This window comes from Diplotaxodon limnothrissa, linkage group LG12, assembly GCF_057381915.1.
Source record: "Diplotaxodon limnothrissa isolate DT_005_m linkage group LG12, D_limnothrissa_male_GT1.1, whole genome shotgun sequence".
In the NCBI taxonomy this organism is placed as follows: Eukaryota; Metazoa; Chordata; class Actinopteri; order Cichliformes; family Cichlidae; genus Diplotaxodon; species Diplotaxodon limnothrissa.
The window spans coordinates 25,109,240-25,134,954 of record NC_140607.1 but is presented as its reverse complement, the minus strand read 5'-3'; the positions used below and the strand labels follow the sequence as shown (position 1 = coordinate 25,134,954).

General features: G+C 41.8%; 3 protein-coding genes across 4 annotated transcripts; 2 read left to right on the top strand and 1 right to left on the bottom strand.

The window, feature by feature from the left end:
* Positions 1–1,850: 1,850 nt before the first annotated feature.
* rab3c (RAB3C, member RAS oncogene family) lies at positions 1,851–11,719 on the bottom strand. The gene is made up of 5 exons (XM_085368412.1): positions 11,702–11,719; positions 9,783–10,004; positions 6,130–6,248; positions 2,340–2,464; positions 1,851–2,150 (listed from the first exon to the last, which is right to left on the bottom strand). The coding sequence occupies exons 1-5, from the start codon at positions 11,717–11,719 to the stop codon at positions 1,960–1,962; spliced, it is 675 nt and encodes a 224-aa protein (XP_085224538.1). The 3' UTR covers positions 1,851–1,959.
* A 682-nt stretch (positions 11,720–12,401) lies between these two features.
* On the top strand, positions 12,402–17,398 carry LOC146621394 (ATP synthase subunit C lysine N-methyltransferase). The gene is made up of 6 exons (XM_085368411.1): positions 12,402–12,449; positions 14,591–14,764; positions 15,478–15,582; positions 15,674–15,814; positions 15,892–15,942; positions 16,037–17,398. Exons 2-6 carry the CDS (start codon positions 14,597–14,599, stop codon positions 16,223–16,225), a joined length of 654 nt encoding a protein of 217 aa, XP_085224537.1. The 5' UTR covers positions 12,402–12,449; positions 14,591–14,596; the 3' UTR covers positions 16,226–17,398.
* Positions 17,399–17,856: 458 nt separating this feature from the next.
* Positions 17,857–22,991, top strand: plk2b (polo-like kinase 2b (Drosophila)). Of its 2 annotated transcripts, none has more exons than XM_085368410.1 (14): positions 17,857–18,082; positions 18,194–18,301; positions 18,403–18,519; positions 18,834–18,963; positions 19,128–19,311; positions 19,528–19,726; positions 19,858–20,005; positions 20,205–20,299; positions 20,591–20,723; positions 20,885–20,965; positions 21,097–21,256; positions 21,407–21,536; positions 21,689–21,799; positions 21,966–22,991. In XM_085368410.1, the coding sequence occupies exons 1-14, from the start codon at positions 17,897–17,899 to the stop codon at positions 22,155–22,157; spliced, it is 1,974 nt and encodes a 657-aa protein (XP_085224536.1). In that variant the 5' UTR covers positions 17,857–17,896; the 3' UTR covers positions 22,158–22,991. The 2 variants fall into 2 exon arrangements, with proteins under 2 accessions (XP_085224536.1, XP_085224535.1); XM_085368409.1 differs by having other exon boundaries at positions 19,834–20,005.
* The last annotated feature ends 2,724 nt before the right edge of the window (positions 22,992–25,715 follow it).

Sequence of the window (25,715 nt, the reverse complement as noted above, 5' to 3'; positions counted from 1 at the left end):
ATGGCTACTGGCATCAAATCATAATGTCACACACATACACAGATGTGTACACGCAGGCGCTTTAAACTAGTTCATGTGTATTCCTATTCTTGGCATTAGTAAAACAGTATGGCATATGTCATGGACTAAGTTTTCTCCCTGACTATCTGTCACAACAACACTGCATTTTGACATGATAATACAAGTTCGGTCAACAACCAACAGTTAGCAGGAACAGCATATAGTATGTGAATACATTTGTACAAAAGGTATACACAAACAGTACACTATATTACGTAATTTGTCTCTTCAATATGGCAGGTACACGCACACATACACACTTACAGTCGCACATTCAGTTACTGAATGAAGCACATCCTCGGGTTTTACGAGTTATTCTGACCTACTGTCACTCACATACGGCAGCTGGGGTCATTGTACTCGAGGACGGGAGAAACTATGTACAGGGTATAATTCATAAAATATTGCACTTATTGGCCCATTGCATCTCACGGCGAACGCCATGACAATGCTCCTAAATCTGTAACACAGCGTGATATATACAGTATCTTATCATATAAATCTACACAGGTATATCAGGACTGACTTCATGCAATTGTTTAGAGCTTTTATTCAACTATGTGACAAACAACCGACGATGTGAAAAGAACTGTAATGTTTTGGCACAATTTATTTTCTTCTAAGACTAGCAGAACTGAAACTTTTCTGGCTTTTCAAACAACCTACAACGTTTCTATTACATGGAATTACATTAAGACACTAGAGTACGGTATATGCCCGCTATGAGAAGTTTCCCTTTTTACATTGTTGTCAATTTTTTCAGAGGGTGGAGGTAGGATGGAGGACTTCATTTTATCATACAAACATGGAATTTAAGCATGCTGAGTCAAAACTTAAACATATTTTAATATATGGCTGTTTATTCCATGACAGAGCTGATCATTTGTTGTGTATCGCACACAGTGAGCTGTGCTTTGACAGTAAGAGATTTTTCCTTTAATGGAATGCTAAATCACTGTTTTCATATGGAGCAGGGGATGGTTAGGTTTGGGTAAGGCCTATCTTAAAATAAAACAGCACACATTATTGAGTTTTTGGCAGCATGCTCATTGGATCGAACTATAAAAGAGTGTCTTGGAGGCTAAGCACATGGAAATGTTTGCTTAAGATATACTTATTAGATATACTTAGAGGAATCACATCTACAGACAGCGGAGGGTGGAACAGTACTCACGTCAACGTTACACACACTCCAACAGTAAAACAGGACAGAGGGACTTACAGAGGCCGTATTGAAGATGCTAAAAGGCCACTTTTTTCCAAGGTAGATGATTTTAAGATGGCGAAGTTGCAGTCGGACATAATACTCGCATTCACGCAAACCCGCACTCACTTATTGTGCAGTCACACAACAGCCACACACACACACGCGTTACACAAAAGAAAGCCGCTACATCCTATAGTGCACTAAATCATAGATTTGGCAGCTTCAGGAACCTATAAAAGGAAAAAACATACTGTACAAAAACATAAAAAATAAAAAGCTTATTAAAGCACTCACTGACTATCCTTCAAGGTATTATCATCATTATTATAGCTTTTAAAGGTCTTAAGGATTAAGTGTACAGTGTGAACTATTTGCAGCCTATGAAACATACTTGGTTTGTAACCACACTAACTAGCCAAAGAATGAGAATATGGTGTCTGTGTATTCAAGTTATACTGTAATGTTATGCATCTTACAACAGCCACGTTTGTTTTCCTGGTTATTTGCTATTGATATAAGGTGATAAAGTTAAGAGATAATAGGACAGATTTTTGTAATTCTACTACTAAACGGGGTTTGAAGTGTAGTCCAGGGGAAAGCAGCACTATAGCAGGAGTGATAACGCTCAGGGAGAACAATTTTTTACCACCTTACAGGACCTGTGCTGCTCTCCTGCTCCTTGACATGGCTCACTAACAATTGCAGCCGGGCTGCTGGAGGGGTGGAGCGCTGTCTGTGAGTTTGGCAGTGGGCGCTCCCGTAGTGACAGCTGGATCAGCGTCCAAACTCTCAGACATCTTGTCGCAAATTAGGTCGACGAGACGCTCAAAGGTCTGCTTCACGTTGATGTTGTCCTTGGCGCTTGTCTCAAAAAACTCGAAACCTTGGGATCAGAACGTAGAAATGACCGATTAATGATCACAAGATAAATGTGGGGTGTTTTTGTTTGTTTAGAACAACCTTGACTGTCTGTACAAAACAAATAAATGTCAAAGGTCTTTCTGCAAAAACCAGACTGTGATGCAACCCAGTTTTAAAAACACCAAGTGCTGAATGTTGCTCTGAGACCCACCCAACTGCTCCGCCAGCAGTCTGCCATTATCCACCGAGACCACTCTCTCTTCTTCCATATCACACTTATTCCCAGCCAGCACCACCTGCGCGTTATCCCACGAGTAGGTTTTTATCTGGGTTGACCTGCACGTAATCAGAAAGAAAACACAACAAAAATACATCACATTCACATTAGTGCTGTTTGCCGGGTTTCTCAGAAAGTGCTAGAAACAGATTCTGTGCCACTTTTTTATTGGACCGGAAGAAAGGGCAAGATGTAAATCTGTCCACCATTTGGGTCGGTCATGAACAATGATTGCATCTCCTTTTGTTTGGCATCGTGTCATATCTGAGTCACTGATGGCATTGCGGAAAAGTGGGTCAGTGGCAGCTCTGTTCTGAAAATTCGTAGTCACTGTTGCTGTAATGTAGGTGATTATTTGCTATTTTTTAGATATATACAATTTATATTTAGATAGCTATAAAGCTTTTTGGCTTTAGTCACAAACACACACACACGGGAAACACTGGATTCCATTGTTAAAATAGTTTTGTGAACTGTGTCAAGTGTTAATATCATTACATGCTAATAACGACATCCACATGAACAAGGATTTCACAGCAAATCAGTGAGCTGCTTGAATGGCTCTTACCTCTGCAGGCTGCTTGCAATCTGGGAAGGAATTTAAGGAACAAATTCCTCCCGTGGTGTTGCAGTTTTGACAGAAAGTAGGGCAGTAAACACACCACAGGCTGAAAACAGGAGAGAAGGAGCCAGCCATAGAAAAAGGAAGAAACAACATCTCAGAGAGAGAGAGAGAGAGAGAGAGAAAGCAGCATGATGTCGGCACACCGCTGCTCTCTGTCCAGTTCTGTCTTGTTTTATTGCTTCAGATGTGGGTCAGTCTGAATCTACGTGCAGGTATTATTCACTGACCAAGAAAAAAATAGCACTGGTGTTTGTATCGCATTTAACGAAGCAACACAAGTAATTAAGAGGTGTTAAATTAAACAGGTAAGTGCCTTTTTTCCTATTGCTGTCCAATATTTATTTTATTGGAATCTTAAGCAGTTGATGTCAATCTCACAGCGCTTCCCTCATTTTCCTATGACATAGGCAGGAAATGAGCGCGTCACAGGCTTTAGTCAGCCACTGTCAGGGAAGCAGCCGTTGCCTTGGCAACCTCTATTTTTTTTCCTCCAACCTTGTCACAAGGAACAAGGTAGAGAGAGAGAAATCAGAGCTGAGGCCTGTGGTAAAGGCAAAAAAAAAAGAAGGATTCTGGTTATGTGGCAGGTAAAAAAAGAGCCTCTTCTTTTGTGTACAGCTGATGGATTTGTGCACCGTCTGGTGAACAAGTTCACAGGTGACTCTCCTGGATGGTTGCTGCGAGTGACACACTTGGCTCCATTAATTGAGATACCCATCACAGACTGTGCTCAGACTGCAGCGCTCTATTAAAGTGTCAAGCAGGCCTTAAAAGAATAATAGGTGTGTCTGGCTCTGAGCTGTCTTTACAAGAAAGCCTTTCTGGCTTACAGTAACAGAAAAAGCACTTGAATACCAATCAGGCAGATGATATGAAGCAGTTCCTGCTGATGTACAGAACCCCAGCAGATTTTTTTTTAAACATTTCATTTCCAGTTAAACAACAAATATGCGTTTTGTTAGATTAAACACTTTAACAGCTGAGTGACTGGAGCGGAGAAGACAGCGGTCTTACAGTAATGGTATTTATCATACAAGTCACACAAAGAATTTCTCATGCACCCCACTTTTATGAGGACCCCACATAAAAGTGGGGTGCATGAGAATTTTGTATAGCCTAGCTTAATATGATTTTAACCTTTGTACTGTATTTGCTTTAATTCCAACAACATGATCCAACTGAGAGACCGGAGATGAAGACTTTCTCCAGGACCTCGGAAATTAAAGAGACTTTAGAAATAAAGTATGAAGTTGGATCAACTGCAAAAGTGCCGCAATATGTATAACTCAGTGCAGCTGCTACAACATTTACATCATAAGGATGAGCCTCTGATGATTCACAAATCTTTCCTCTCAAAAATGCATGTTTGAGCTCCTGTAATCTCTTTTGCCTGGCAGTGGGTGAGGCTGGGAAAGTGCAAGAAACAGTGTAAATAAACTACAAGATGTTTCCCATCCCAACACCTTTGTACAGTCAAGAGGAAGGATCAGCAAAATATAAAGGGGGGGGGGGGGGTGTGGATCTGATGTTTTAATGAATCTTTGATGCTGTTGTGCTGTAATGGTTACACTGAGGAGAACTTCTTGTTGCTAGAGTGAAAATTCTAACCCAAAACCCACTTCCTGATTCGATGAAGCCTTCTAAGTCCCGTTTTAGACTTGGGTGCATCATCATGAATCACAGATATTTGGACTTGGCTCAGACTTACTGTTACACCCCGCAGACACTTCAGTGACTCATGAATGGACCGCAGCCATGACCTTGACAAGTTCCCTTCCTTGATTCTTAAATCTGACAACAGCGCTGCAAACACTACATAACAAGCCTGTCAAATGTGAGACAGTGCTGTGGCCACTGCGAGGACTTTGGAAAGTTAAAACAGCTCAGACTCACAAGGAACTCAAACTATCTCCGCTAACAAGTTAGGTTAAGTTTATATCCATGACTATGTCACAGTCTTATCTGCTATTAAACAGTTGTGGTGTTGAATAATTGCAAGGAAAGTGTTGTCCCACAATATGAATAAACAAAGTAAAGGTGAGACTTGACCTATGCCAGTGTCCTAAAAGAAAGACCACCAGAATTTAATCAGTCCATGCAAACAGTTCCTGCACACTCAAAGAAAGCTGCATAGCAAATGCATTGATATTCACAGGAGAGGAATAGAAGAAGTATCGATCATGTACAACATTAAGTCCAGTTTAGTTTATAGCACACTTAAAAGCAGCTGCTGACCAAAGTGTTGTACAGTTAAAAGAAACAAATGACATAAAACACTGAACAAAAAGACAAGAAATTAAAAAGGAAAACATTTAGTGAGAAAACATGAGAAAAGCAACACAAATAAAAATACTCAGAACTCAGTCTGATTTAAAAGCCCAAGAATAAAAACGGATTTTCAAATGCAGCATTTATCTATTTATCAGAAGTAAGAGATAACTGCCAGGTTCCTTGCAAAGGGCTTTTTAAAAAACTTTTTTAAAAAAAGGTCAAAGTGGTGGAGGTGAGGGTTTATAAAAAACACAATAAAATCTGTTTTTGTTTTTTCAATTAAGAAGATTTAGTGCATCCATGTGTTAACATTCTCCAGACAGCCCAGTACGCCTTTCAGAGGAATCATAGATTTATGTTCCAGTGGCAGATAAAACTGTGCAACATTAATATGAACCATACTGAGACCAGTATAAAAGTTGAAAAAAAGGCTGAGGGCCCCACATAAAAGTGGGGTGCATGAGAATTTTGTATAGCCCGGCTGAATATGATTTTAACCTTTGTACTGTATTTGCTTTAATTCCAACAACATGATCCAACTGAGAGACCGGAGATGAAGACTTTCTCCAGGACCTCGGAAATTAAAGAGAGTTTAGAAATGAAGTTTGAAGTTGGATAATTTTTAGGAACAGGCTCCACCACAGCATGTTTAAAATCAGACTAAAGACTGCCATTACTCACATCAGCCTCAACAGATATGAACTGCATGCATTATGAAAACAAACAGGCCTGATATGCTGATGTGATGCAAATGATATCCAGAATAAAAAGGGCCTAGAGATGACACCTGTCACACAAAACTGACGAATATGGGCAGCCATAACTCACCAGTCCTGCACAGCACCAAAGGACTCCTCATTGGTGATATCGTACATGAGGATGAAGCCCATGGCCCCGCGGTAGTAGGCAGTGGTGATGGTCCTGTAGCGCTCTTGGCCCGCTGTGTCCTGTGCACAGAAAACAAGATTTATCACTGCTGTGAGCAGCTAACTGCACTTTACACTGTCAGGTTCAGCCACATGCAACATATGAATAAGCCGATTGCGCAAACATGATTCAAACTGAGACATTTGCTTGGTTTAAATCAACTCAAGTTTGGAATGTTATGTACACATGTTCACAGCTTCATTTACTGTGCCCATGATGCAGAAACAATCATTATACTAATTGCCTCACTGGTGATGCATTGATGAAGTGCCAAAAAAGAGCAATTCAGTTTTGGCTGATGTGATTGATTCTTTTCTCTCCTCAGTAATAATTGATAATCGCTCAGTAGTGTTGAATACTCAGTGGTGCAGGATTAAAAGCCCAGCCTCGTGACATATATTTCTTAGAAAAAGGGGGTTAAATATAGAAGTACAATGATCTGAACCTCGAGAAACCTGCTCGCTGTTTGTGAGTCTGGACCAAATGCTCAGAAGCAAAGCGAGTGATTACACAGCATTTGAGGAGCAGCACACTGCACACAGATCGCCCTGGCAAAAGCAAGCACTCGCCACAGGCTTTGCTGAGATGTCAGTACAGACAGATGAAGTTTTTTGTTCATGAGAAACAAAGAAAAATAGATCCAGGCAGCTATATCACGATAAATGTTCCTGTGATTGCTTAAATATGTGCAGACCTGCAATTTTACACACAGTTACATAACCAGAAATCCCAGTAAGATACTGTATGTTTACTGAGCTGTTGTTACACCCACAACAAGTGTGCTCACAGCCATCTGTGAAACATGACAGAGGACTTCTGGCTGATCTACTTGGCTCTTGTTAAACAGAAGCCCAGAAGGCAGCAGTGGATTGTATTTGCCACAGTACTTTTGCTTTCTGTCATACTGCACATAACCGCAACAGTGTGCCTGTTATAGCCAGAGGACAGCTCTGACCTTCACTCCACAAAGACAGAGCTCACAGCCTGCCGAGCTTCCACGCACAGCACGGCTCGGACCTTTTGTCAGTTGACAATGCTGCAAAAACGAATGCATGCAAACGTGCATTTTAATGTCAGCAGCTAGTCTGTGTGGTTCTGCATAAACAGCTTTTTTTGTGGACTGACCAACATAAAAAGGGGAAGATATGTTTCAGAAACTTGTTCACTCTCACTGTGCATATATGAAGTTATCCTCCAATCGTATGAATGCTAGTGTAACCACAGTCTTGTTCCTTTCTTTCAGTTTGAAGTGTTTTAGAAGCCTTTTGATTCTTGGCCGAGTGCTTGACAATGACCTTTGCATTTCAAGGATGTTTTAGTGAGTTGCTTAAAAAGATGGAGCGAGAGGGAAAAAATCTGCTTGAGTACAGAGAATTTGAGCTCCTTGAAAAGCTTCGCTTGTAGTCTGCAATTCACCAGAAATCAATCCAACAAGCTGACTGCTTCAAGTGGAGAGGGAGCCCGACTCTCTTCTTCATTGAGTGAAGTGAGTTTCTGTTTTTCCACTATGATGACGCTGCCAGCACTCTTGGTTTCATTCAGCTCAGCCTAATGCGACAGTAGGGACAGCTCTGTGATGCAACATGCGGTTTTATCCCTCAGCAGATTAAGGATGTGCATACCGCAGTGACATTAGCCAACACCCATCACCTTAGATGGGCACTTAGTGTGTGCCACAGCTCTTTCTTAGCCCAATTAAAAGCAATAGGCTGATTACATGAACGCGAGGCCAGTGATTTTCTCTCTGACTATGCTTTTCTGTGCTTATGATGGAAACACATTAACTCCATTAGCCAATTATTTGACTGTTCAAAGTCTGTTTCCACATCCTGACGAAGCGCCTTTGCTTTGTCTCGCTATGTGATTTGCAGACGCCGAATGTCTGGGGGATCGCTAATTGCTGAGAAAGTCAGCTATGATGACAAACAAGAGAGCAGAACCTCTGAAGGAAAGCTGACACTTGTGGCAATACAGAAAGAAAACAGAAAGTAAGTGAGTAGAAAGGAAGTCAAAGAAAAAGAAAGAGAGCAAGAAGCTTTCTGCTTCTCCCCACTATCTCAGAGGTGTAGTGAGACAATCTGGTTTCACAGCTCAGATGAACTCCTAATTAAACAAACTCAGACATTCTTCAGTTTCCCACACGTTCTAGAGAAGGTGTTGCTTCTGTTTCCTCTCCCACTGGGCGGCAAACTAACACTTACTAGTATCTTGTCAATGATGTTGAAGCTTCCATCTGTCTCAGTGCTTACACTAGAGTGTCAAACACATTATAGCCTTTCCTGAAGCTTTATGGAGTTAATTAAGCGACCAGCTTAATGCACCACACGTTTTCTAAGAGCGTCTTCACACCTAAATTCTCCATGTTCTCCAATAGTCTAGAGCACAGCACCTTCTTCCTGTATTTACTTTTGCTGCGTCGCACGCGGTCACATCTGGCCAATAAACAGATTGACCATTCTCACGTGGTTTGCAGTGATGCATTTTGGTTCACTTGGATTTTTCTCTGTGTGAAAAGACATCAATCACGGGGAAAATTTTGCAAACTTATCAACTGCTTTGGAAGAATGTAAACAAATTAGAGAGAAATGTGAGAAATCCATAGGAATGATGAAGAAATCACTAGAGATATGTTTTGATGTCAATTGAGATAATAGATAAAATTCAAATCCAAATACAGAGCTAAAGTGGTTATGTTCTATCCAATATCTAAATTAATACCTTTGTGTGCAGTTGTGGGTTTTTTTTTTTACTTTGCCAAATATAAAGCAATCGAATCCTTGAAACACAAGAAGATATGGACAGAGGTCAGGACAAAGTGATAGATTGACAGCCTTTTACAAACAGGGGTCATTCAGCAGGAACACAAAGGTGGAGGGAAACGAGAGATTGTTGTATAGTTTTCATTTTGTATTTCCTTATGCTTATGAGTTTTTCCTCCTTCTGATGCTCAGGATTGGTTCTTTATTGTTTTGTTATTTGTGTCTTTAGTTGTAGTTTAGGCATAGTTGACTTTAGGTTTATTAGTTCCCTTTAGTGTTCCCATTTTGTTCCTTCAGTCTCATCTTTGTGTTGGTCTTTTTGTTTTTATCAGTTCAGTTGTGGCTCTTCCTCTTTTATTTTGCTAAGTGTTGCTCTCTGTGTCTGTGTTCCTTGCAGTTTCCACTTCCTGTATTACCTTTTATATATTTTATCTCAGTCTCCCCTTTTCCTTTGTCGAGTACTCCTACTTAGCTGATGTTCCTAGTGATTACTAAGTTTTGGAACTCCTACTTTGCAATTCATTTGATAGATTCTGGACTTTGTTTATGCCCTGGACTATCACCATTAAAGCTTGCTTTGGTGTCATTTCAGGTCTCCTACGTCCTCAAACAGACTCAAATATAACACAAACTTTTGCCTGTGCTCAGACGGCATTACATAGGAATCCGGATTCTAAAAGAGCGTTCCTTCTCAACAAAATTTGTCAAGTTGTTTCTTCTGGCTAGGTCGTCAGTCAAATATTTTGTGGCTCAATGTCGCTAAATGTTTAATGCTCGCGTTTGAATATTTCATACCCAGATCTGCAGTTTGATCCTCTTGTCATTCTTGTACACAGTCTTCACTTTGAAGTCGATGCCCACGGTGCTGACGAAAGCTGAGGTGAAGGCATCGTCTGCATAGCGGAACAGGAAAGACGTTTTGCCCACGCTGCTGTTACCAATGATCAGCAGCTTAAACATATAGTCAAAATTTTCCCCTCCCTCTCCTTTTCCTTTCGCATCTTGAGTGGCAGCCATCTGCAAAAAAAAGAAAGAAAAAAAAAGAGATTGGGGAGGGGAGGTTAATGCAAAGGGTTGGAAACATTTTTAGAAAAGTGCTTTTTAAGATGGTTCATGTCCATTGACCACAAAGTAAAAGAGAGTGCTGCAGACAGATGCAGAGTAAAAAGTGCAAGCTTGTTCTACAAGGCCAGATCAGAGGTGACAGAAGGCTGTGTAAGGCAAACCAGCATGAGCAGCACCACAAGCTGTTGTATCGATGACTGTTGGATAACCAGGACTTTTAAAAGCCTGATTTTTTCTTAAAATACTTTCTTTAACATATGAAGATGATTAATGTTATGGCAGAGAGAGCGAGGGCAATATTTCAGATTCAGATCTTTTAATGTTTAATTTTACACAACTCCTATTCATATTGTATTGAGCTATTTAAACCTTAAGACTCACTGATTTTTTTCCTCTGTGAAGTTTTCTTCTAGAAATTGACTTCTGTTTGATAAAAACGTCAAATCTCATCCCATATTACCACACACTGGTGTTATACAAAGGACAGAGCACACATGGATCTTTCACCTTAGCAGAGCATCTACCCAAACCGTTTCAGTGCAAGCTGTCAGCAGCCAGCGACCTCCGAGGACGAGAGTACTACGAACAGGACGACACCAGCACAGTCATATCCGCCTCCAAGGTGAATGTTCCGACAAAGCCTCTGTGCCAAACCTGTGCAGTTAATAAATGATGCCGGACCTCCATCACACACAAGATCATGACTTCGGTTCGCTTCCGCGTATGAAACAACACCACCGAGGAGTGTTTTTGCAAGGACACAGTGTTGAAAATATCGCTGCAACGATGTCATTTACACGCACCGCATAAAGCAAGAAGCTCTGCTATAAAATTACACCCCGCGGATGAGCGAGAAGCCGCATGCCAGCTAGTGTTTCGGCGACCAATTCTGGGCAGGTCATTTTTATCTATCAATGAAATTCTTCCACGCAATTACGACTACAAGCTACAGAAAAAAAGAGAAGAAGAAGAAGAAGCGTTGAGGACATTTATGTGAACAAACCTGTTTTTGGAGGCCTCGGTTCTATCTGTATCTGGCCCTGTTTTTTGTTTTATTTTTTATTTTAGTAGAATGCGTTTTCTTTTAAATCTATATTAATATATGTATATATCTGAATCTAACGCGGGCGCTGGTTTTCTTCCCCCCTCTGCCTCTCGCTTTCTCTCTGTGGAGCTCCGACCAATTTCAGCACCTGGGAGCTGTCCCCCTCCGATCTGGCACGCGCCCGCCTCTCACCCCTCCCCTCCACCCCGCGAGCTGACGAAAAAGGCTGGCCCGCGTGAGCCGAGCACGAGCACACGAGGAGGGTGGAAAAGCGGGTTTCGTGCGTGTCTGCGACGTCACCGTCACCCCGTAGACGGGGGTTGTAGTTTTTGCACCGGAGGAGAGCGGAGGAAAACTGCAGCATCAAAAGAAGAGATTTGACTACATTACTCAGCATGCAGCTCAGTCCAACTGTCAACAACTGAAATATTTAGAGAAAGAGAAAACCTTTGTAGTTCACCCTTTGACGGGCGTCAGAGTAACAGATAACAGTAGGCTATGTCGTGTACAGACCCCTGCCATGCAAAATCAAGAGTGCAGGGATAAAAACCTTTTATGGGTATCTGCTATAGTTTGCCTATATATTAAAAATGGCGAATCTTACCTTCCCATACAAGTCCATTCTATTATCAGTTTTTTTTCTCTCCAAATATTTGTTTTACAGCTCTCTCTTGCATCCAATAAACTCCCAGCTCAGGAGCATAATTTCGTCTTTTTTTTTTTCAGGAAGCAAATATAATAGCCTCTCCTTTTGCGTCACTGTCGGTCGGTTTTTCTGCCGTCCCCCCGCCCATGAAGCAAAAAAGCCCCACTTCAGAGAACAAGCGGCTGTGCAAATAAGAGCCTACCCCTGAATGCTGATGAATATTGTTATTGTGAACCTTTCGGCTCAATGAGTCTGGGATGAGGCCGCGGCGGAAATGAACAACAACAACAAAAAATATCTTTGCAATTATAATCGCGCCTATAATTAGATGGAGCAGAGAGATTCACACCTGAAATGTATGATCGTAATTAAACACCTATTTAAAGCATTTTAAACACATTTATTTTTATATAACAGCCTTAATTAGAGGCTTTTTTACGCGTTCACACCTGAATCCTAAGTGGCTTATCTTATACTATTGCGCCATGCGATAAGCAGCACAGACCCAGGAGGCATGAAATTACCGTGGAGTACAACTCGGATTCAGTCAGAGCTCATTTGTCAGGCAGTAAGCAGACGTTTGATAGGGTGTGAGTGAAGTGCGTGAAGCGAGAGGGCGGGACATGCTGACTGAACGCTGTTTGACTGGACGATCTGTTCGTGCGTGCGTGCTGCTGAGTGCGCAGGAGACGAGGGGGAGGGTCAGGTAAGGTAGACAGACTTAACTGTCAACAATAGTTGAGTTTTTCAGGTGTTGTTAGAACTTTGCACATTTCTCCAGTCTACACACACACACACACACACACACACACCGAACTGTTTGTCTGTCCTGCTGTGAGTGGGTTAACTGTGCATGCGCTTGCATCGACTTCATCCAGAATCTAAAACTCTTATAATATGTCTGCGTGTCTGAAAATAGCTCTTTCGGGATAGTTTGTACTGGTAAAACTCCTTGTTGTCGAGAATAAACAGGATTGTTCCTTCGAGTAGTTTCGGTGCATGACCTAAATGTTGTCAATATTTTTTTTTTCTAGAAGGTTTGTGGGCGAGTGAAAGGTCACTGTAGCCCCACCTGCTGTCGGAAACGCTGCTCTGGTGGTGTATGCTATGTGGTGTGGAAATCAGCTTGCTTTATAGTCTTAATAGTGATAAGAGGAATTTGAAATTATTTGTTATGTTGCTTTCCTCGTGAAATACAAGAGGTCGATAGTAAGATATATATATATATATATATATATATATATATATATATATATATACCAAATTCTTCTTAGATTGTGTGAAATATATAGTTTAAAACTTTTTTGCTTTTGATTTTTGCTGTAAATGCTGAATTCTGTGAATATTTTAAGGCAAACTCACACCATGATCATTTACAAACTTACATGGTAACCAGTTTCTTTAAAAAGGTGCCGATGTATATATGGAGTATTTCAGAATCCAGCAGGTAAGCTGTGTCAGAATGATGGCCACTACTGGTCTTAAGTTTTATTGTCCAATTAGAAACTGCAGTACAGAAAGGAAGTCATTTAAATTAGAATTAATTTATGAAATGGAAAATGTCGAGCCAGATAATCACAGTGAATTTATTGAAATCTGCAATTTTGTTGCCTCTAACTGCTCTGATAACCACAGTGCTGACCCAACCGGTCGCAGCAGATGGGCGCCCCTCCCTGAGCCTGGTTCTGCCGGAGGTTTCTTCCTGTTAAAAGGGAGTTTTTCCTTCCCACTGTTGCCAAAGTGCTTGCTCATAGGGGGTCATATGATTGTTGGGTTTTTCTCTGTATCTATGAAGCGCCTTGAGGCGACTTATGTTGCGATTTGGCGCTATATAAATAAAATTGAATTGAATTGAATTGAAAAACCTCGAGCCTCTCCTCTTTTCTTTATATTTTGCTAGGAAAATGGAAAATAGACACTGCAATTTGTTGAAACGAGTGCAAACATGCATGGAAATGCAGTATATAAAGCAAAAACAGGAGTTTGTACAATTCTAATGAGCTTGAAAGTCCATGTTTGGCATGTCTTCTTTTATTTTTCAACATATACTGAACTCTTGTAGACAAGCTTTCTGGTAATTTGATTACATAGTCTTGAAGTCTTAATAGTTTTCCAGGCTTCTTGAAACGCTCAAAGCTCTTCTTTCAATGTTCGCTGCATTTTGTTCCGTTCTCTGTCAAGATGATCCCACACTGATTAAGTAATGTTGAGGTCCGGGCTCTGGGGAAACCAATTCATGACTGATAGTGATCCACTGTGTGTCTTTTTCTATTCATGCTTGCTTTTACTTTATTAGCAGTGTGTTTGGGATCATTGTGATGCTGAAAAATGAAGCTGTCACCAATCAGATTCTTTCCAGAATGTGTTGCACGGTGGATCAAAATCTAACAGGACTTTTCTGCATTCATAATTTAATAGATTATGACACAATTCCCAGCATCACAGGCTGTAAATGCAGCTCCAAACTATGGCAGAGTTTCCACCGTGTTATTTTTTTTTAGATGGCTGTAGACACTCACTGTTCTCCTGATCTCCTCTTGTGTAATTGGTCATACCTCAGCCTTTTCTCGCTCTTTTCTTTCCTTAAGAATTTCTTCTAGACAGCCACCCTCCCACTTAGACAATTTCTGAAGGACCAAACCACTATCACAAAAATACTTCTGAAACCCTGTATCTTTATCTATGTTTAAAAGAATCAGTATTACTCAACATGAATAAATCAGTTTCCTTCTATTACAACAGAGAGTAAGTTAATCAGAATATCTCACATACAAGTAGCATTTTGTTTCATACAGGCTGCAGTAATATTTCCACTTATTTGCTGTATTTTAACCCCTCCTGCCACAGTTTGCCATGGAAGACTCCATTGAAGTAATCCTGCAAAACTATAGCGGGGTCTTCCCTACCAACAGACCTCATCCCATCTTCTCAGCCTGCACAGGTGCTCTGCTTACAGGCCTGTACGGATTATGGAGCCTCTTCACCCTACCGGGCTTCCGCAAAATCCCATGGAGGCTCAAGGTACCTGAGATCGCCCTGAGATTTAGGGTTTTTACCTACCTGCTCTGACTCACATATCAAATGTTGCATGTGTGAAATCAGATCATGTAACATAACTTGCACATTAACATTGATTTGCTTGCTTTGGAGCATAAAGCTCCATGCAACAAATGTGGGAAAGAAGACAGCGGTAAGTCTAATCATGATGACCTTCTATGGAGAACTGCACCATGATCTTTTGTTAATATGAATATGCAATAATTTAAATTGCTTTTACCAGTTTACCTCGTATAGAGGAGTGTGTGTACGCATGCGTGTGGTTTGGATTAATGACATGACTCCAGCTATAGCTCAAATAAAACATGTTATGCTAGGAGAAAAATGGTTTTGTACAATGGGCAGATTTAAAGTGTTTACCACAACTGGGAACCAGAGAGTCCTGCTGAGATTGTAATTTGGAAGATTATTGTGAAGCAGTTCCACTGACAGTGAGTGGGAGAGCTGACTCAAGGCTATAGTCACAGCAGGCTTGACTGTTGTGAAGAGAAGTACATTTAATTTGGAGCTTTAACAACAGATGGAAGCAATTTGTATTTTATTTGGGATATTTTCATGTCAATTACTTTGTAATGCATGCTGTCAGTTGTGCAATAGGGCAGTGTTGAAAAGGAGAGTCTTGAGACATCATGCCTGCCATGTGTACTGACTCACTGCATGTTTGCACTGTTGTCCAGGTGCCCTATTTGCCCTCCAGTAAAGATCAGACTGCGAACGTGATGAAGCTGCTTGAGGGTAGATCAGGTCGCTTGGCAGATCTGGGATCAGGAGATGGAAGACTGGTGAGTGAGTGTACCTGTCTTAGAGAAAAAGGTATCTGTGAATATGCTGTGAGTTGAACTGTTTTGGAAACTCCTCCTGTTTGCTTGCCAGGTATTTGCAGCCTCTGCTGCTGGTTTCCAGTCCACAGGCTTTGAAATAAACTCCATTTTAGTGGCATATGCCAGGAGCAAGGCCTGCTGGACAGGAGTCCCCTCCAGGGAGGCAGTCTTTGTTAAAAAAGATTTCTGGAAGGTAAGACTGTGATAGAAATATAGTCTTTTACACTTGGTAATAGCTGTAGTTTGACCATGTTTGTCTCTTGCTTTTAGACCGATTTGTCTCCATACAATAATGTGACAGCGTTCCTTGCTCCGGGAGTGGTGAGTGGGTTTTTTTCCCGTGAAGAATGATTGTTTTCCTCTGCTTTTGGTCATCTGATGCTGTGCTAATTTGGCTCTTCTTGCTGGTTTACAGATGGAGGTGCTCGGAGAGAAGCTGTTGAAAGAGCTTTCAGATGACGCGCTTGTTATCGCTTGTCGCTTTCCTTTCCCTAACTGGCCACAGCAGTCATCCGCTGGCTTCGGACTTGATCAGACCTTTGCTTACGACATCAGCACTGTGCGCTCGTACCTTAGAAGCGAAGCAAAACCAGCAGTGCAATAAAATTACAGCACTTTCTAGAATTGTAACTCAAAACAGCACTGTACCCTCCTGGGACTTTGTTCTTGGGCAGTAAGTGCAATATAATATGATAAGAATCCCAGACAAAGAGAGCATAAATTGGTAGTCTGGCAGTTATAAGCACTGACCAGGAGAGATTGTTCAAAGAAGTCTTTGAACATGGAAGGACTCTGACTCGGCAGCAAAATGTCAGGATGATTTCACCTGACGCGTGTACTATTTTTTTTTAAGTCTTTGCACTTTCAGAACCAATGGAGTTTAAGCCATAATGCTGAAGTCCTTGTTTTAAATGTTATCATGCTTCACTATAAAGAATATGTTTGTGACTGACTGCATCTCTCCTCGAGAGCTCTCACACTGCAAGCCATTTATTTCCAGCATCAGCACCGATAAATGTCCTTCACTGGGATGCTGCAGGAGAGTCTGTGAATAGTTTTGTTTCATTTTGGTTTTGTGACACTGACATTAAATTCAAATGCTGTGGTTTCTTGTGTGTGTGTGTGGCTTTTCTAAAATAAATGTCTGCGGCCACAGCTGGAGGTCAGGTTTAACATTGGTTTGTTTGGTCTTTCGACACTGCACGTAGTTGTTATGGCCCGCACAGCCACGCCATAACTGCAAGTGGTAATTTGAGCCCTTTGCAATACATGGGTGCATGCACTTTGCCTGTTTGTTTACAGCAATCTGAACAACATGTGTTGGAATATTTCACTTTTAGGCAGAGAAGAGGTGAAGTTTTTGTGTCTTTCTGTTTTTGTTTCAATTCAATTCAGTTTTATTTATTTAGTTTTCACAACAACAGTCACCTCAGTAGTATTAGAAAGAAAACCCAACAGTTGTGTGAATTCTGAATTTAACAAGGAGCCACTGAAGAGAAGACTGGAATGGATACATATGAGGTTGGGTTATTCAGCCTTGCACATGGATGAATCTGGTCTTTCTACTGCCACAGGCAAATGACTCTGAAAACAACATTTTCTACATCTATAGATACAACCGCTAACCAGCTGAGTGAAGTCCCACGTGTCACTGCTCAGCTGGCATGCACTACATTGATAAACATACTGCAGGTCCCAAAGGTATGTCTGAAACCCGCATTTTAATCTGAATAGTGTCCAAAATCTCCACCTGAGGGCGCTCGTGCTCCAACCTGACCTCGGTGCAGCAACCGGATGGTGTGAGCCTGAAGAAAATGCAAATGATTCTCTTCAGCATAGTGGATATGTGCAAGTATATTTTCTTAAAGGGGCTATTTATTCGATGAATTCAGATTCGATTAAATAAATACTACAGTACAGCACGTGTCTATCTTCATTATCAAACTGTATGTATATATCAAAATGTATATATATATATATATATATATATATATATATATATATATATATATATATATATATATATAAGCATATATATAATGCTTATTAAAAAACCAAAGTTTCGCACGTCGCTTTACATATTTCCATATCTGTGCCACCACCAACACAAACGTACATGTGAGGTAATCGATAACAGCCAGACCCCCGTTCTCTCATGCCCGTGACGTCAGAGAGAGGGCGGCAGACAGGGGGAGGGTTGAGCGCCAGAGTATAAAGACTCCTGGCCGAGCTCTCCGGGATCCATTCTGAGTTTTGTACGACAGACCTATAACTGATGGAAGTACAGAGAAGCGCCGGGCACCAACAGACAAACGGCAGCACCATGTGTGAATCCACGCAGAGGTCCTGCGAGCCTCGCCGAAAGAAAATGGATGAGCGCAGTGCACCCTCAGAAATGGCCAGGATAATCACTGATCCTGCCACGGGGAAGTGCTACTGCCGTGGAAAAGTTTTGGGAAAGGTAGCGCAAGCATTCCATCGTTTTTTCTTTTCTTTAAAAACATTTTTTCCCCCCTTGGGATTTACCTAACCCGAAGACAAAACATGTTAACAGTGTTGTTCCTTTTTCCAGGGAGGATTTGCTAAATGTTATGAGATGACCGACCTCTCCACCAGCAAAGTTTACGCAGCCAAAATCATCCCTCATGCGCGCGTCTCCAAACCTCACCAACGGGAAAAGGTAAGCGCGCAACTCCGATCCTTGAGCGCAGTGATGTTCAACTTATATGTTTATATATATATATATATATTTAAGACATGTTTTGTCTTTCGTTTCGCTAGATTGACAGAGAAATTGAGCTGCACAGATTACTACACCATAAACACATCGTGCATTTTTATCACCATTTTGAGGACAAGGAGAACATCTACATCCTGCTGGAGTACTGCAGCAGGAAAGTAAGTGCTGTTTTTTCCACATGGTAAATTTGAAATGACTTTACTGCCGCCGTGTTTCTAATGTGAACAAGACCTGCATTGCACCCAAAATCCAGCGAGGCACTACTTGGTATTCAGAATGTGCCCCACTCTATAAAGAGCTTTACTGTTTTAATTAACTGTCGAAAGTAGAAAACTTTAATGTGTTACCACGGGGTTTGAAATTAAGGGAAGTAGTCAAGTGTGATAAGCTTTTCTGCACAGAGGACAGTGCTTATATCTTGGGAAAGCTCTATAATTATTCTCATCTCTATGCTTTGTTTTTTTTCCCGCAGTCATTAGCCCATATCCTGAAGGTCCGCAAAGTGCTTACTGAGCCAGAGGTGCGTTATTACCTGAGACAGATTGTGTCTGGACTGAAGTACCTGCATGAACAGGAAATCCTTCACAGAGACCTGAAACTTGGTTAGTGATATTACAGTGCTGTGCATAATCTTTCATTGTGTGCAGGGAGAACATCATTCCTTGTAACTAAACCTCAGTCTGTACCTCTACATTTGCTGTGCTCATGCTTTGATCCTGGCTTGAATATCAAGTGTTCATCATCTCATTCCCTTTCTTCCCGACAGGTAACTTTTTTGTGAACGAGACGATGGAGCTGAAGGTCGGGGACTTTGGTCTGGCTGCCAAGTTGGAGCCAGCGGGAAACAGGAGGAAGACGATCTGCGGGACTCCCAACTACCTGTCCCCTGAGGTTCTCAACAAGCAGGGCCACGGCTGTGAATCAGACATCTGGGCCTTGGGCTGTGTAATGTGAGTCGGATATCTATAAATTTAGCATTAGGGAACTTCAAAAGGTTTAGTAATGAATTATTAAGAAACTATCTATATTGGCATCGGGTGTTATGGACAGGCCTATTCTTGTCTTACTTCTTTCACTTAGAAATATGTGATATGTGTGATAAACTACCCATGCATCTCCTATGGCATAAATAGCTCCCTCACTCAATGCCCTCTATCCTCCTCCAGGTACACTATGCTGCTGGGCAGACCTCCTTTCGAAACCACCAACCTGAAGGAGACATACAGGTGTATTAGAGAAGCCCGCTACTCCCTCCCCTCGTCCCTGTCACCACAGGCTAAGCAGCTAATCGCCAGCCTGCTTGCCAAGATGCCAGAGGACAGGCCCAACCTGGACCACATTCTGAGGCATGACTTCTTCACACAGGTTAGACACGATTGCCAACTCTATGTCACTCTATGTTGAACACTGTAAATGTCACAGCGTAGGAGTTTAACAATTACACTCCCCCCCCCCCCCCCACTTCCCACCAGATGACCCACTTTGGTTCTTCACAGGGCTTCAGTCCAGAACGTCTGCCTGCTAGCTGCTGCCATTCAGCACCAGATTTCCACATCTCTAGCCCTGCCAAGAGTTTCTTCAAGAAAGCTGCTGCTGCGCTGTTTGGTGGGAAGAGGGACAAGGTCAAGTACTACGAGACTCTGAGTGAGTATTGCAACAGCATTTAAGTTCTCAGTATACTACTTGTCACACTAATAGTTTGTATTTGAGTCTGAATTTATGCTCGAAGCACGGGCATCATTACACCTAGCGTTAACTGAGTGTGCATGACCCATTTTATCACCCTTAGGCTGGTCATGGAGGTCATCCTCTCATTTTTCTGCACTCCTTTTGTCCTTCATAGATAAGTTAACCAAAGAGGAAGAGGAGATCTACAAGTTGCAGCATGACTTGGAGAGAACTGCCATCAGCCAACAGCACAGCAAAAAGGTGTCTGAGGTAAGAACTGAAGACAGGATATTTGCAAGAGTGTGGGTGATGTTGCAGGTAGATTCATCATAACGGCAGTTAAATAGATCTGAGATATCACGTTGAGGAGAATCCAGTGAGTCATTCTGGAGCTGTGCCAAAACGTTATAACGAGCACATTTTTCCCGAAGTGCTAAAAGCACTTATTTTCAACCTTTAAGCCAACCTCTTTGCATCTGTGGGTGATCACTGAGTCATAGTAGGAAGGTATGATCTAAACTCACAGATTCTAAACCCTGTCGTCACTCATTCCCACCTCAGAATGGAAGTCTACTTCCGCCATCTGCCGAGAGCCCCGTTGCCCCGGCAACAGAGAGCCAGTCCCCGACGACGCAAGACACCATCCGTCTGATCGTCAGGGGGAGTCTGGGAAGCTGCAGCAGCAGTAGTGAATGTAAGTTCACCCACACGTTTAACAGAGCGCAGACAGACTGGAATTATTTTTTGATGTATTATGGAAAAGAAATCAATGTTACAGAGAGCTGCTGCCATAGCTAGAGTGTTTAGTACCATTGTCATGTCAAGCTGACTGAGCACCTGTTATTGCTCCAAAAGGCCTGGAAGACAGCACGACAGGGAGTGTGGCTGAGACTGTTGCAAGTGTGCTGAGGGGGTGTCTGGAGAATATGCCTAAAGGTGAGTGAACTAACAAAGCCTTGACCTCTACATGCATGCCTTAGCTGCAATTAATAGTGCACTTAAGCTCACTGTTTCATTATACCTTTAACTGTATTCTAACCCTCCTCCTCTTTCTGTTCACCCTGCAGCCAGTGACATTCCTCAGGGCTCAACCAGCTGCAGTCTTCAATGGGTGACTAAATGGGTGGATTACTCCAACAAGTACGGTTTTGGATACCAGTTATCTGATCACACCGTGGGAGTTCTCTTCAACAATGGCACTCACATGAGCCTCCTACCCGACCGAAAGTATGTATTCTTTCTCAACGCCCTCCCTTAAATTTAAAAGTTATTAGTCACAACATTAACTTGTCTAAGCATGCTGCGGTTATCGTGTCAAATCTTTCAAAAATGTCATCTAACCGAATCTGATCTTTTTTGTTTTATTTTGGGTTTCAGGACCATCCATTACTACGCAGAGCTAGGCCAGCGCTCTGTCTTTCCCACCTGTGAGGTTCCTGAACACTTTGTCGGGCAGGTCACTGTGCTTAAGTACTTCTCCCATTACATGGAGGAAAACCTCATGGATGTAAGTAAAAAATCGTTATTCCTCCACTCCTTTATCCATTTTTAAAAAAATTGTTATGTTGCTGTTATGTTCCTTTTGTATTTCCACACCCTGTAGCCTTAGAGACATTGCAGCTTGTCTAAACCTGATGTGCTACTCTTTTGCTTTCTCAGGGCGGGGACCTTGGCACTATAACAGACTCACACATGCCCAGACTTTACCTGCTGCAGTGGCTCAAGTCAGACCGCGCCCTCATGATGCTGTTTAATGACGGCACTTTCCAGGTAAACACACATTATCACAGGAGCATAGCTGCTGCTGGGCATGCTCAGTAGAAGCGTAGTTACAAGTGCGATGCATGGCATCAAGGAGCTTTAAACCACAAATCAAATAGACAAAAAGATTGTTCTCCAAACTTATCAGTTTTCTTGTTTGTTTTTATCTTTAAAGGTTAACTTTTACCACGATCACACCAAGATCATCCTGTGTTGCCAGAGGGAGGAGTACATGCTGACATACATTAACGAAGACCGCGTCTCCAAAACCTTCAAACTCAGCTCCCTGTTGAAGTCTGGCTGCCCTACTGACCTGCGGGAGCGCATGGTGTATTCCCTCAACATGCTTCTGCAGAGATGCAGCTAAACCCACACAGAGCGTGTGCTGGACAGACGAGCAAACCTACCGAACGTGTTACTGCGGTGGAATGAGGATGCCGAAAGAATCCGTGGAAGACGAGTGGATTTCAAGAATGGATTTGAGCAGAGTAAATTAATCCAGCTGTGCGGTGTCATAATCACTCGGGCACCAGTGCGAGGTGTGGAAAAAAATAAAAAAGCAAGAGACTGAAAGACTGAGAAACTGAAATGTAGCACAATAACTGTGGATGGAAAAGGGCTGACTTGTATGTGGATTGTTGGAAGGAGAGAAAGGAGGGCGTATGTTGGTACGAATGCGATCCCCAAGTGTTTTATGGGGATGGGGAAAGAGGGATATTTGGGAAGTAGAGAGAAATGCTGGGCTGGCACCAGCTTCACTGTATAGAGTATAGCTGAATTAATCCAGAGGGAATCCATATATTGATGCTCTGAATGTCAGAGCCTGACTGTGGAATAATGTAAATGTTGTACAGCTTATGTCGCGGCCAACTCACCAGTGCAAAGGAATTACTGGCTAATATGTGAGGATGCTACAGAGTTTGGCTGTGTGTACGAGTGAGTGTGTGTCTGAGTGGGAAGGGTGTAATGTCACACTAACTTTAAAAACTGTGATTTGTTCTCTTTACTGACAGATGGGTTCAGCTTATTAAGTTGAGAACCAAAGGGGTGATATGGGGGAAGGGGGCAGGAGGAGAAAATGACGTTAAAAAAACAACAACAAAAAAACAACTAAAAAACTAGTACCATACATCCTCTGAGGATCCCTTAAGAGCCATTGTCACCTGGGTAAAAAATGTCCTGCATAACTTATTGTGTAAAAAAGCGCAGTATTTATTTATTTAATAAACAAGCTTTTTCTATCAAAAAAAAGAGTACTTGTCCTTTTTTTGGGGTGTGGCCACAGTCAAAGATGTTCCCAACATCAGCCAGTAGGTTGAATGTAAGCTTCACCCCACTGCCGTGCATGTGCATGGGTGAATGTGAAGTGCTGTAAATTGATTTTTAGAGCCTTGCTACGTTAAAAGACAGTATACAAGTGCAGACCTTTCACTGTTGTTATTTTCAAACTCCCTGAAGATGTTAAGATGTTTCATGCCGTTACTCTTTCTGAGAGTGGCCTTAATAATAGATTAGGGACATGCCATGTATTAGGGTTATTCTCAAACATACTTGGGGGAGCGGGGGCTGCCCTTGTTTCATAAGAAAATAAGCGGTTCCTGTTCAGTGTGGTGAGAATTAGATTCAAGCTAATTATGCCCATATCTGTGCAGGGGCCTAGGTCAAAGCAAGTATTTTATCTTCCCTATGTTTAAACTTGCAGCAGGAAATGGGTGCAGTGAGAGAGATGGGTTGATAGAGGTTGTGTTTACAGCGCAGTTGTTTATACCGTGGTTCAAGGCCTCTCATTTGCTGAGTTTTCTTCTGCAGTGATAAATGGAAGACGGCAAAGATGAGTGACTGTGCAATATGGCTGGCCTTGTCTCAGAAACACATGGGTTTGTTGGATTGTTCAGAGGAAGAGAAAGAGAGAAGACACTGACAGTGACGTAAAGCTACGAGGCGAGACGCAAAACGAAAGAGCTGGCCCAACTATGTCAGCGATTGCATCACAGCTTTTAAGGCAAAGTGGCTTCAGTGGTTCTTGGACATCCTTTCACGTTCACTGGCTGTAACCATAGAAACAAGCCGGCACCGACCAATTTTGCTCGAGTCGGAAATCGATGAGGGCTGCGTGTAAGACACCTGCCACGGCGTCTCCTCGTTGAGAGTCAGAGCTCGTGTCATCACACAGTTGTGATAAAATTGTGTAACTTGTGTCTTTTGGTCAGGCTTTTCGCCGCTCTCTCTTTGTTCTCCACCGCGAGTATTTGATTTAGCTGTCTGCTGAGCACCTCTTCACCTTCCCGGCTTATGTAATGATGGAAGTTGAACATGGACGCTTGAGTCATCCCTTTGGATGCTATCTCAGAATATCTGTGCTCTTCAGAGTTCAATAATGAATGCCTCATGCATAAACATACCCACACAGACAGAACCAGAACAGGAAGTAGCCTGCAAGAGTTGCTCAGGAATTATTCATGACGACACCTCCGGGTCTGAGTGTGTGGTTTTTTTGACATTAATGGCCTCTGAAATGGATGCATCTGTCAGACAGAAATAGATCCCATTGTCGATGTAAAGTTTTTTTGCTCTTCAAGGGCATTTACCGCTGGTCCTAACATCTTAACATGAGTGCAGCATCTCTGTCTGATGGATACACTGGGCAGAGCTAAATTGACAACAGGATGGTAACTCTTTGCTAGCAGGGTAGAGGTAGAAGGGCACTTACTCTGAGGTTGTTTGATCGAAAACAAAGCGACAGCCCGTGGGGACGAAAAATGAAGCCAATGCAAAAGCATCTTAAATATTGAGCAGGAAATGACTTCACTTGCTGCAAAAGACATTCTGTTTAGCTCCTTTGCCGCAGTAAACACTTACATATTACGACATTGTGATTTCAAGTTATACTGACACTTTTGAATTTAGTTATAGCACAGTAAAGTCAAACAGGAGGCCTATGAATTTGCAGCATCCCTTGATCTCCTGGCTAGATTCACTCCTCATTCATCACAGTGAAAGAACAGTAAAAGAATTGTTTATTCACAGAAAATGTTCTTCTTCTTCTTTTTTTTTACTGGGAACACATAAAAAACAAACAAACAAAAGAAGACTTATAGTATATAGTAGTGAAAAAACAAAAACTTTTCTGTCATTTACCATTTTTTTTGTTGTTTTTTTTACTTATTACTTAATTACTTTAGTGTAGTATGAACTGCCATGGGGAAGTTCTTGGGAAAATCTGTAAACTTATTTAGATGCATTTTAAAAAGGCCAAAACATTCTTCACATTGTCCAAAGCTGTCTTTTGGGCTGGACTGGAATAGTTGGCAGGCTGATTCTGGCCCCTGGACCTTATTAAGCCTTGTCCCATCCCGAAGGGAGGGAGTGTGTAATCTGTTCCATGTGTTTGTCTATTTGCTAGCATTCTAGCATCCACAGTTTTCAAGATATCGCATTTGAATTTTGTGTGACGGTAGATGCTACTAACAACTTTTTAATATTTTGGTGGTCAAGGTCAAGGTCACATGAAATGTGAAAATCAGTAAAAACTTTATATTTCCTACATTATTTATGGATGATCTTCAAACTTCACTACACATTGACATACTATGATTTGGGCGACATGAGTAACTAGGCTAAGCCTTTGACCTTGACCTTCATTGTTAGTGCCCAAGGTCAAAGTTGACCTTGACGTTTTTTCTCTTTCAAAATACCATATCAAGAAAAATAACAAACGAAAGAGCAAGGTGACAACTATACAGCACATGTTTTGTTTTTGTTTTTGTTTTTTTATGCCTTGTCATGTGACAATGATGCCATAACAGGCGGACACCATTGTACTAATAAAAATATCAAAGTTTTGGTAAAGCCCTTACCCATCGTGGGGAGTTGAGCTCTCTGATTGCTCTTATTAAAGTTTAGTTAGGAGCATATCCATTTTGAA

Coding starts and splice junctions, on each gene's coding strand:
- plk2b (XM_085368409.1), top strand. CDS start 17,897: ATGGAAGTACAGAGAAGCGCCGGGCACCAACAGACAAACGGCAGCACC. Junction 18,964..19,127: donor TCACAGAGACCTGAAACTTG/GTTAGTGATATT, acceptor TCTTCCCGACAG/GTAACTTTTTTGTGAACGAG. Junction 20,966..21,096: donor TCTGGAGAATATGCCTAAAG/GTGAGTGAACTA, acceptor TTCACCCTGCAG/CCAGTGACATTCCTCAGGGC.
- rab3c (XM_085368412.1), bottom strand. Junction 6,249..9,782: donor GGATCAAACTGCAGATCTGG/GTATGAAATATT, acceptor TTCTGTGCACAG/GACACAGCGGGCCAAGAGCG. Junction 2,151..2,339: donor ACTGCTGGCGGAGCAGTTGG/GTGGGTCTCAGA, acceptor TCTGATCCCAAG/GTTTCGAGTTTTTTGAGACA.
- LOC146621394 (XM_085368411.1), top strand. CDS start 14,597: ATGGAAGACTCCATTGAAGTAATCCTGCAAAACTATAGCGGGGTCTTC. Junction 15,815..15,891: donor TTAAAAAAGATTTCTGGAAG/GTAAGACTGTGA, acceptor TCTTGCTTTTAG/ACCGATTTGTCTCCATACAA. Junction 15,943..16,036: donor CGTTCCTTGCTCCGGGAGTG/GTGAGTGGGTTT, acceptor GCTGGTTTACAG/ATGGAGGTGCTCGGAGAGAA.